The 12,125-nt window shown below is 41.6% G+C and overlaps 1 protein-coding gene across 12 annotated transcripts in view; it reads left to right on the top strand.

Annotated features, from left to right (window-relative positions):
• ntng1a (netrin g1a) overlaps positions 1 to 7,902 on the top strand; it is a 140,596-nt gene extending 132,694 nt beyond the window's left edge. For all 12 annotated transcript variants that reach the window (XM_033638875.2, XM_033638882.2, XM_033638874.2 and 9 more), the window contains one exon: positions 6,187 to 7,902. In XM_033638875.2, coding sequence (XP_033494766.1) covers positions 6,187 to 6,446 — 260 coding nt within the window. In that variant the 3' untranslated portion in view covers positions 6,447 to 7,902. The remainder of the gene's footprint in view (positions 1 to 6,186) is intronic.
• Positions 7,903 to 12,125: the final 4,223 nt, after the last annotated feature.

The raw sequence follows: 12,125 nt of genomic DNA, 5'->3' as shown, positions 1-12,125 counted from the left end.
TTGTATATTCTTCTACTAACTTCTACGCCTCAGACTTTTCCCTCTTCCTATAACGAGACTGAGGAGGTTTACTGCAAATTTAGAAATCCAACCTGGGAGCGTTTTATTTACACGAAAGACATGTATGCTTTTGTGAATTAATTAGAATTTAGTGTGCTCGTGTTTCTCAATTTAAGCATGTTTTACTACATTTCCCAGACTACCTCTCAGAGATATGAGGGTGTTCTCTGTGTTGTGTTTGTGTGATGGTAATAACAATGGTGTAGTGTAATATTCAGCTGTGGTGAAGACTGCACAGGGTTTTACACTCTGCTATTCTGACAATCTGCAAATATGAAAGCTCTGACTGCATTGCTTTCTGGTCTGCTGAAACCGCAGCAGAGAAAATGAGTATTTCTGCCTCTGCTATGGATTTCTCCGTGTATTGTTGTTGATGTTTTAGTAGCAAAATAAATCCCTTACCGCTCTGGCAATAACTTAAAAAGCCCGTTTTTCACGGGAATTAGAAAAATAACTTTAACAAGTGTGTCCAAATAGTAAAATACACATCACTGTTTTAACATTGGCTGCATGAAATGTTTTCTACACAAAGCTGAAAATGGGAAACCCCTGAAATAATGCCTGCCCAAGAAGCTACTGATGCTGGAGTTATTTCTCGACTGAAATAGTTTGAGAACTTTTCAGTCTTGACCTCCCATTACTTCCCTCGCTGCTGCAGTATTTATGTGCATGGACAAGACTCAATCTGCATGCAGACTGAAGAATGCAATTAAAACTCAAATCTCTCGTCAAACACATCACAGTCCCCGACAGGCACACCTAGTTCACCGGTCCCCTCTCTAAATATTATCACTCATATCAAAAGCAAACGCTACAAATCTTATCATTTACTGCCTGTGCTGGTTCTGTTTACATGCCGAGAAATGGTTAATGTGAGAGATTGGAGAGAGATAAAGGTGCAGAGCTCTCAGAAGAATTCATCCGACACCAGCTGAGTTTTCAGGCATTCGACACAACTCTTCACTCATCCTTAGAATACCCATCTGTAGTGTATTAATAACATGATGCCCTACGCTGGTTCTCTCTGTGCCCGAGTATCTTTAATCTCATTGACCCTGTCATACATCTTGGACAAACTTGCCACTGATGTTGTTTTTAAAAAATCAATATCTGTGTTTGATTTTGGACTTTAGCATCGCTTAATTGGCAGCCAATGAAATGCTTTGCCTGCAGGGGTCAGCCATTACCCGAACTTTACTTTGAAGTCAGCTGAACGTGACATGCAGTGTTGAGCATCATGCATAATTAATATTTAAAGTAGTAGTTTACCTTAAAAATAAAAAAATCACACTCAATATGTACATGTAAACATAATACGCAGCAATGAAAGCAGACAAGGGGCAACTTCCCCTCATTGAAAGTCCTTAGAAAACATTTTCATTTCTGAAGGACCCATGCCTTAAAACTATCTCTCTGCGTTTCCACTTCTAAAAGAAATAAGCCATTTTGTCCACTTCATATGTTGCTGTTTTTGGGCTTAGCCTACTTTCTGGAAGACAGTGAACCAGTTCTGAATTGAGGCTAAATGCAACCTGAGGAGAGAATCCGTGTGCTGAAGATAGCTATTAGCAGTCAGCTATTCCACATTTGGTAGCAAACATTTATTGCTAAGCTGACTCAACTGAATTCATTTGTATTTACATTGTTTTCTGATCACCAAGAAAACTATAAAAGAAGAAAGGGTCATTACATCATGGTGACACGTTTGAATATAGCATCGGTGCCACTTCTATTGACGTTAATGGGGCAGGCATGGCAGGTCCCACTATAATCCTTCATATCTGTGGTGTTTTACCTCTGACTGAAAAATGCTTCCACTAAATTAAAAAAAAAAGACATTACATAATGTTTACTATCTAAATCTTCGCAATGTTATGGCCTTTCAGACCCTGAAGCCAAGCTAGGACTTGACCGTGTGCTACAATTTCTTTCAGTTGGCATTAGTAATTTACATCCGTACTAGTCATCTAGCCCATATGGATAATTGAACTGGAGGAAAGAGAACTGGATACAAAGTTAGAGGCAGGGCAGTGTATAAATTACCCGGACGATCAGAACTGCTTCCACACTGTGTGGCCCACAGAGCAGGGGGATTAGACCTCTGCTGGCCGAGCTGGCTACTTCTGGATTAGCATTCCGGTAACTTGAATGGGGATGAACTGTTAGAATTGTGCGCCTCTTCTAGACTTTCCAAATGTTATCAGACTGAATGGATTAAATTCTGATAGATTCTTTTGCCATGTAGGTCTGAGGGACCAAGACTTTTTGGGCCACATGGCATCACACAGCGGATGTATTATCCACTGTTTGGCCACTACGAAAATTGGCTTCAAAGCCCAACACAGTTCGTGGTGGCCTGTACCACACATAAATCGTAACATCAATTAAGTTAGACAGGCTGTGACAATTACTTTTACTTACAACACATTAGCTTGAAGCCGAAAGATTATTTCTTACTAGCGTTAACAGTTTTTATCTCCAAGTAAGTGTAGGATGTTTCATTAAAGATATTGCTGGCTAACATTAGTTAAACAAAGTGCAAATACTAACTAAGTTCACTGACAAACAACGTAACAAGTACTGGTGAATGAGAAATGTAGTTTTATAAACTAGGTCCCAGAACAAATACCACGCCTCGAACACATCCCATTTCCGCCAAAAAGTATGTCAGCACACCTGATACATTCTCTTTGTCTTTGATGCATTTCTCACAGTTTCCATCATTTGAACTATCCACATATTCAGTGTAGGACTTTGAGGCTCCTTCCACACCTTAGAATCATCCGAGCACAGGTTATAGGGCAACTTTTCAATATTCTGAATACAATTTTATTTAAATTTGGCACCAAGGAGACAAGGTCTTGGTGAACTAGGCGATTCACATTCTAACCATTTACCCTAAAGTTAGGCAACTAGTGGCACCTGGTGGGTACTGTTCACATTTGAAATAATATGGAAGAAAACAGATGCCGAAAGTATTGCAGCCGCAAATCTTCCTTGTTGGCCTCGGATTTGGGGCGCTTCCGCCTCCTGTCCAAAGTTGAACCCTGTGGCTCCACAGAGCTCATTTACCGGCCTCAGAGCTCCAAGGGTCAAGGCTGTGGGGCGCTTTGTACTCATCTGTACTGTACTACTTGTAATTGGAACCCTAAAAGTTTGGTGCCCAACCCTCCTGACAATAACAGGAAACATTATCTAGAGAGCTGACTAAATTTAAGCCCTTCTGAATATTTTCATTTCATTAACTGTTCTACGGTTAATTAGATATTGATAATCAAATACATGTACAACACTACCTGCTGTTAGGAAAAAAGAGAGATTGGCCCCAAAGTGCATTTACGCGTTACACAGTGACGCATTCTTCTTTTATAGTTTCCTTGTTGGCTGCCAGCTCAACCTAGCATTAGGTGAATTTAGTTGTTAAAGACTAATAAAAGTAGATTTCAGATAAAAAGTACACAGTTCAACCAAGCTGCTCTTCAAGCTCTTGTGGACCTCTGTAAGCAAGTCAGCGTTGCATCGTCTTCCAAGTAGGAAATGCCGTCCTAAGTACAGTGAGAATCAAATATAGTGCAATTCAAATAACATGCTGTCGCCACAAAGCTTGTTTTGTGTCACATCTCCTTTAGGTGCAGTAAAAGGCTGTAAAATTGCCATCATTTCAAACCTCTTTTCAGACTAGCTTCGTCTCATCATAGCTCTCAGGTCCCTCATCATGTAGCCTGTTGCACATGGATGACCTTGGGATGGTTTTACTTTGAAAAGGTGTGCTGAAGCAGTTATGTCTAGCACATCATTTTAAGTTTTTTATGATACATGTAGAGCACAGACGTGACACAAACCACTTTGAATACCTTTACAAATACACAGCCTGTTAGTATTTTATCATGAAAGCAAAGAAGGATAAGATGGATAAGATGAAAGGTCATTGTCTAATTAAAGTAGACTCTCTCATGTTCTGATCATATCAAGGCCTCTCAGGGAAAAACATGATTCTTTAATTAATACATTGCTCTTCCTTGTCATCTTGAAGGAGAGTTTTTTATGACCAAGTTCAGCTGTCTGATCATGAGGAGAAAGCCAAGTGAGCAGTGGCTTTCCAGGGAAACAAACAGTGGTTGCAGTTTTATAAATTGACTCATTACTTCAGTCGCTGCTGAGTGGTTGAATTGGTCATGAAATTGATATGTCAGTTGGAGAAAAAAAGGACTAAGATAGAGTTCAGGTGTCTTATTTGGATCTAGTTGTGCATGGTAATTGGTGAGCTGTGGCCTGAAGCAAAACTTACTGAGCCCAACAGCGGCTCCCTTTTCTCCTACAAAACAGACGTGGTACAAATAGGATTCACGGAGTCAATGTTTCTTAACAAGCCTCCCATAAAAGCCCTATTTGGCTATTCCTGGGAGACAGCATGCATCCAATCCTGAGTATTAGGAGAGAGGCCTGATATTTGTTATTGTGATATTTACGTCCCATAGAGTTCATAGATTGCTCACCACATTGTTTTCCACTCCCATAAAGGACTGAAATGGGCAGAAGTGGCCCCTGTGTTTATCACTGTTTATTTGTCTCTGTTGGTTTATTAGTTTGTACGGCGCTGCTTTGTTTGCCTCCAGCTTGCTTGACAGCTTGCCTCCACTGGGAATAGAGTGGCCTCGGTGTCCCAGCTCTAAATATACACCAATTTTCACCTGACGTTCAGTTTGTCTAAAGACACTGCTGTTCGGGGGAAAGCCTGTCAAGCTTTGAGGATTTCTGTGCTGAAACATCACTGGATGGACGGGGCTTTAATCAGCTCTGGTACTGAAGAAATTGAAACGATAAAAAGGGAATTTGCTCTCATTACAGGCAGAATAATTACGTTTACATTACAAAAACATGATCATTTTTTTTGTAACTTTTAAAGGTATAATAATGTTTGATTGCATGTCATATTATTACAGGAGGATGTGAAAATGTTTTTTCAAATGGAGGTAAAAATCTGCAATCTTTAGAAATTTAAATTATATTTATATAAGTAAATATAGGTTTGTCATCACCTTTAATCAGTTTAATTAGAATACTTGGTGTGACGCCATCTTAAAAAATTTTGAGACGACGCAAGTTTTTCATTATAAAAGTCAAAGAGGTAATTATTGGATTCTTCCACAGGGAGGTTGAAAGGTTGAAATTTTTTAATTCTACACATGGGGGCTTTAACGTGTGTTCTTTTACCCACAAATTTATACCAACATTACTAACCTTATAGTTCTATGGTGTTATATATAGTGTCAAATTTAACCTGATGTATTTAGGATGCATGCACTGCAGAGTTTACCTTAAAGAATTTTATATATGTTATATCCATGTAACCTACTATATGTATTAGGGATTGTTTTGCAAGTATTTTCCAGTATTTTGCATTATGAAATGTTGAAGCAATAGTTCGACATTATGGGAAATCTGCTAATTAGCCTTTTTGCAGAGAGTAAAATGAGAATATTGATAGCACTCTTACATCTGTACAGTAAATATGAAGCTGAAGACAATATGCTATTTCACGGGGGGTTTTGTGCCCATTTGTGATTTTTACTCGGCTAGGAGAAGTTACCAAGCAACCAGCAGAGAATCCAGGAAGATACTGGCACAAAAAACCCTCGTAAAACAGCGAAATTGCGTCTTGTAACTTAAGATTTTGTACGCATTAAACAAAAGAGCTAAGCTAACTGGCTGCTGTCTCTAGCTTCATATTTATCATACACGTACTCTCATCTAACTTGTGGGAAGAAATTAACTCAATCTATTTTTCAAAATGTCAAACTGTTATTGTAAAAGTTCAGCCAAATTCAACATGGAATAAAATGTGGTAACACATTACTTGAAGACAAAAAATGTGAGTTTTTGATTTGTTACAACAAAACATGAGAGAATTCCTCCTCTCCCTGCAGGGATCACTGAAGTTTCATGGTGTCGTAACGGGGCACCTGAGTAGATCATTTAATAATCTGACATTTTATATGATAACAGGCGCTGTTATGATAAAGCTTTGATGTATCACATTCTGCTTCAAGTAAAGTGTCACCCAGAAACCTCTTGCCTGTTTGATTCTCACCCCTCTCTCCTGTCTTTACATTGCTCCCACCGCAGCCCGGGTGTGTGACAACGAGCTCCTGCGCTGCCAAAATGGCGGGGTGTGTATCAACAACGTCCGCTGCAGCTGTCCCTCAGACTTCTCAGGCCTGCAGTGCGAGAAGCCCCGCTGCGAGTCAGAGCTGGGGGGCTGTGGGGGCCCAGACTCGGGCCAGGCCCCCCTGACGCCTCCATCATCCCCCAGGCTGCTGCTGCTGCTGCTGCTGCTGGGCTCGGCACTGCTGAGAGAGGCCTCCTGCTGGCCCGCCGTGCTCTAAAGAGACCCATGACCTGGGGGGAGTGATACACTCGCCGCCGCCTCCACCTTAAACCTTCCCATTCCCCCTTTCAGATAATCAAAAACCATTAAACAAGAACAACCATGAGCTTTCTGGACTGTACTGTTCTGAGCTTCTCCGCCGCCAGACTCAATGGACACTCGCGCTGACAATAAAGGGAATGTGCCAGACAAAGAGTGCAAAAACTTTTCATTTAATTTCAAAGAATATATAGAAATGAAAAAACATATACTTCTAAAAATGCCAGATATTATTAAAAAAAAGAGCGTTTGCCTAATAAGAGTAAAATGTGCAGAGAACATTGAGACCCCCTCCCCTTCTAAGCCATACCAGGTACTTGAGCTCCTTCCAGTTTTGAGAAGGGATAACTGAAGATGACAGACTCGTTCACTTCCTCCCTTATTGCCACGGCAACAACAGCTGCGACCAATCAGCTCTCGAACGAGCCGGCAGTGGCCGCCGATCCCCCCGGGACGCTTCTGCGAGTTAATGTTGGCTGGACTGACGCCGAAGAAATCTCAAAGAAACTGTCCCTGCTGAATGGCTGACTGACTGGCCTCTGAATCATAACCGTTATACTTCAACACAGCGACAAACACAAAGAGGAGAACACACAGGAAGCATTCTTTGCTGTCAGTGCATTGTGGATAGAAGGAAATCTGTCCGGACTGCCACTTTGTGACACAAAAACCTCGCCCACGTCGATCCCTCTCTAGCTTTCTGTCTCTCCTTCGAGCTCTCTCTCATCCTCCCTCCTGTTCATCCTCCCTCCCTTTCCTCCCTCCGATCCCAAACCCCTGACGCCATGCTGCCACAGACCTGTGCTTTCGTGAACGTTACTCTGTAAACCCTTGTTGGTTGAAAGATTCTTTTGTCCGATGTTAGTGATGCACATGTGTAAGAAGCCTCTCCCCTCCTCCTTTCCCCTCTTGCAAAAAGATACTCCAATAAAGCTGTCTGATTCTGTTTCTATTTTAGAGCCGCCACGCTCCCTACGATCATGGTCCGAGGATAGTTTTCACCCGAGCAGACGAGAGGTGCATAGAAAAACATTGGTGTATTTGCAAGTTCTTTTCTCGACAGAGCAAAACAAAAAAAGAGTCATGTAGTCCTTTTGTATCTTTGCCGAACTGTGATTGAAAAAAGGCAACCTTTAATGTATCTATTTAAAACATCCAAACGCAGAAGCAATGGTTTATGGTTTCCTTTTCTTTTGAGTTCCATTTCTTTCACTCACTTACTTTTATTTGTTAATATTACTTTTAGTTGTGCAGTTGATTTTCCTTTGTATTGGCAACGTGCTGGCATCAAAGAATATCAGTTTACATATACAGTATTAATAAAGTGTAATAAAATCCCACCAAAGGACATTATAAATGTTTTGTTCTTGCTTTAACACTTGAGAATTTAAGTGAATAAAAGTTTAAAAATTAAACGGTGTTGATCGTGTGTTGATCGCAAGTAGTTGTTGAACTGAGATGTGAATCTTTGACTCTTTATTTTTAACACTATACGATCGTAGATGGAAGGAGAGATGTTCTGATCGTTCTTAGAGTATCTGCCAACCAAATCCAATACAAACATTTGTCTAACACTTTAATTTCAAAACCATTTCCAAGACATTTCCTTGAAAGAACCATGAAATTTTGGTGCCAATGAACCTGCAGACAGTGAGTAACCTATGGGAGTGATTCAGTTTGAGCACAGTAAATTAGCAGTGAATAAACCCTTCTTGAAACTCCTTTTCTTTAACAAGGTCTGTGGAGGCAGCTTCATGTAAGGTCAGTACAGTAGCAGCCTAATTATTCAGTTCTTCAAATGACAAACTGAGAAAATTTCAGTGGAAAAGTAACCCAACTGTAACATTTTTCATTTTGGGTAATCAGTTGTTGATTCAACTTAAAGGGACAGTTCAGCCCAAAATCAAAAACACATAGTTTTCCTTACAGGTAGTGCTGTTTATCAGTCTAGATTGTTTTGATGTGAGTTGCAGAGTGTTGGAGATATCGACCATAGAGATGTCTGCCTTCTCTTGAATATAATGGAACTAGGTGGCAAAATACAGCAGTGTCTCTTTCCAGATATCATTACCTAGTTACTCAAGATAAGCCTTGTTGTGAGCAGTTTCATGTAGGAACTATCTGTCTTTCTTCCAAACTACACCTGCTCACTGCATCACCACACAGAAGGAAACGTGCATCTACTCATGGAGGAAAAGCTCATGACAGCACAAGATGTGAACATCAATGGCGTCCTCCTCAGTGGAGCTGTAACGTTAGCTAGCTCAGTGATGCTAGGTGAGCTAGCAGTAGATGCACACGTCCTTCTGCGCATGGATACAGTTGGCAGGTATAGTTCAATAGAAGAAACTAGTCCCTACATCCCGTCATGGTGTCTGGAAAGAGACACTGATGTTGAGTTTTGGCGCTACGAGCACCGCAAGCTAACCCAACTGTGCAGAAGGAAGCGTGCCTCTACTGCTAGCTCACCTAGCACCACTGAGCTAGCTAACGTTACAGCTCAGACAGGGAGGACGCAATAAATATTCACATCTCATGCTGTCACGAGCACAAGCCTTTTGTCCATAAGTTGATGCATGCTTCCTGTCGGGGTCTGCCCATTGGTCCGACAGCCCATTGTTCCGACATCCCATTGTTCCGACCATATTAAACTCATTGTTCCGAAGTCCCGTTGTTCCGAAATCATCATGATGCCCTCTGGTTAAGGTCTGGTTAGGTTTAGGCACAAAAACCACTTGGTTAGGGTCAGGAAAAGATCATGGTGTGGGTTAAAATGAAAAAGAAAGTGGCAAACACATAAGCCGTGAGCCTGCTTTGCCTCAAGCCTTTCCCAGGTGACCCAGAGCTGGTCGTGGCGCACCATCAACGCCCGCCGGGAGCCATTCAGCACCGCGGAGAGCTCCCCACACAACCCCACCCCCGAGTTAAAGGACAACTTTGGTATTTTTCAACCTGGGCTCTATTTCCCCATGTGTATGTGTGCGTATGATTCATGGGTACCACTCGTTCTAAAATTGGTTCAGTATTGAGCCGCGAAACGAGCTAAAACGGTAATGGGGGCAAATGCGTCCCGTATAAAAGTGCTTTTTTTCACCACTGACTGGTTCAGATCACCAGTGTTATCTCTGTAAATATCATATGGTTGCGGCCCTGGGGCAGTGGTGAGTGTGAATGAGTGGAGTCAGCTGTCAGTCAGTGTTGGAGCAGAGAGGCGGAGGGCATCCCCGCTTGGTATTGTAAATGAGTATGTGTGTGTGAAGTGTGTGTTTTTTCGCACACTGACCGGTTCAGATCGCCAGTGTTATCTCTGCAACTAGCATGCTAACTTAGCCTTTCCCTTACCTCTGGGCTGTGTGATGTCATGAGCTTTGCTCCACTGTGTCTGTAGCTCTCTCTACTCGTGGGACAGCCGTTTTCTTGAGGAAGAGGTGTTTCGGGATTGGATGTCTTCTCTTCTTCGGCTGGCAGTAGTCATCTTGGGAGAAGTGAGCACTGCAGACCTGATGGTCTGCAAGGCGCAGTGTCTGGACAGGAGTGTTAGCATCCATTTGTAGAACAACTAGCCACAACTTCAGCATCTCGCCGTCCGACAAAGGCAGCCTGTGAAAGCTGTACGGGGTGTTGCGCAACATCCTGTTCTTGCGTTCAGGAAAAAGGCCCGTTTATTTGAGCACTCCAAAAACTCCGGTAACACTCCAGGGGGTAGCACGTAAAAGACTTCGTCCTCTGACTCTTCTAGCGTAACACACACTTCACACACACATACTCATTTACAATACCGAGCGGGGACAACTTCCGCCTTTCTGCTCCAACACTGACTGACAGCTGACTCCACTCATTCACACTCACCACTGCCCCAGGGCCGCTACAATATGCTATTTACAGAGATAACACTGGCGATCTGAACCAGTCAGTGTTGAAAACAAGCACTTTTATACGGGACGCATTTGCCCCCATTACCGTTTTAGCTCGTTTCGCGGCTCAATACTGAACCAATTTTAGAACGAGTGGTACCCATGAATCATATGCACACATACACATGGGGAAATAGAGCCCAGGTTGAAAAATACCGAAGTTATCCTTTAATAACAGGAGATTGTGGTGTTTCATTCTCTCCTCTCTATGGCACTTGTATCTCAACCAGTAGCCTACTTTCGTTGCGTTGCTGATCCTCTATGGTACACAAATACAGTATAGCCTAGTATAATCACATATCGGAACAACGGGACGTCGGACTAATGAGAGGTCGGAACAATACTACGGCACCTTCCTGTCTAAGTAGAAAAAAGTTCCTACATGAAACTGCTCACAACAAGGTGTGTGGATTATCTTGAGTAACCAGGTCATGATTTCTGGTAAGAGACTTTGCTGTTGAGTTTTTAATTAAATTTTATTTTATTTTTATTTTATGTCTTTTTATTTCATTTTCCCTTTTATTTTCCTTTACTTTTTTTTCCAATTTTTTCAATTTATTTTATTTTATTTCCACTTTGAGCACCACAAGCCAAGTGTCAACTAGCTCCATTATATCAAGAGAAGGCAGACATCTCTACGGCCGATATCTCCAACTCTTGACAAGTCACACTAAAACAATCTAGACTGACAAACAGCACTACAGGTAAGAGGAAAAATATGTACTGTGTGACCTTATTTTATTCAAGTTAAGTGAGCTTAACTGGTTCACATTCTCACAACGAATTGGAAGTCTTTGAACTATTGATTAAAATTTAGTTTTAGGCAGCAGGGAAGTTTTTTATACGTTAAACCAGCTTCCAGTGTTTCACAGTGCAGGTTTTTGTTTACTTTCCTTTCATCTTACAGCTGCACAGCATATCGAGGCTACATTAACATTTCATCAAAAACAGTAAAAGTAGTAAAGGAATAGAACCTGCATCTCAGGCTCTTTTTGAAGGCTAAGTATGAGAGTTGTAGTGAACGTGCTGTGGCAGGAAGCGCTCTTCATCTGTGGTGTGAGCTACATACTGAAGTTCAGCTGCAGTTTTTAAACCAACAGCAGCACCTGAGGGTTCAGGTTCACCTTCAACACTCTGGTGAAAGACAGTGTGTGTCTTACTCCTGTGTGGTCTTTTACATGTCTTTGCCCAGGGGCCCATTGCTAAGATATTGCAGCATTTATTTAATTCTATTGATATTTAACCGCTGCATTGATAATTAGAAATACTACTTTATGACTTTAATAAAATACTACACAACAGATTAAGCACTGTTATCTAATTTATATGTGAATGCATATTATGCGACAAACACTTGAGGTGCGGCCTAAGAAGTGCTGACACGTTGGATAAACGAACACGTGATCTGTGGAACAGAAACCCCCAACAAGGCCACCCTGATAACACGACAGCATGAAAATCTGTGTATCAGCTTTGGTGATATTTCCGTGCTATTTATCTTGAATTCAATCTGGTAAAGATTTGTTTCAGTGGCATGCATTGTCAGAGGCACTGAATTAAATATTTACAACTATCGATGTCTCCCGGAGAGCCTGTGTTCAAAGTTTATATAGTGGGTCTTGTCAGACACTCGACAGTTCATCCATAACCTGAAATATTCAAGCCGCAGCTCCCGCTAAACAGACGCCATCCTTTTGTTTCCTTAAAAGTTTGACTCAGAGGAA

Source organism: Epinephelus lanceolatus, chromosome 20 (assembly GCF_041903045.1).
Source record: "Epinephelus lanceolatus isolate andai-2023 chromosome 20, ASM4190304v1, whole genome shotgun sequence".
NCBI lineage: Eukaryota > Metazoa > Chordata > Actinopteri > Perciformes > Serranidae > Epinephelus > Epinephelus lanceolatus.
This window is presented reverse-complemented; position numbering and strand designations above follow the sequence as displayed.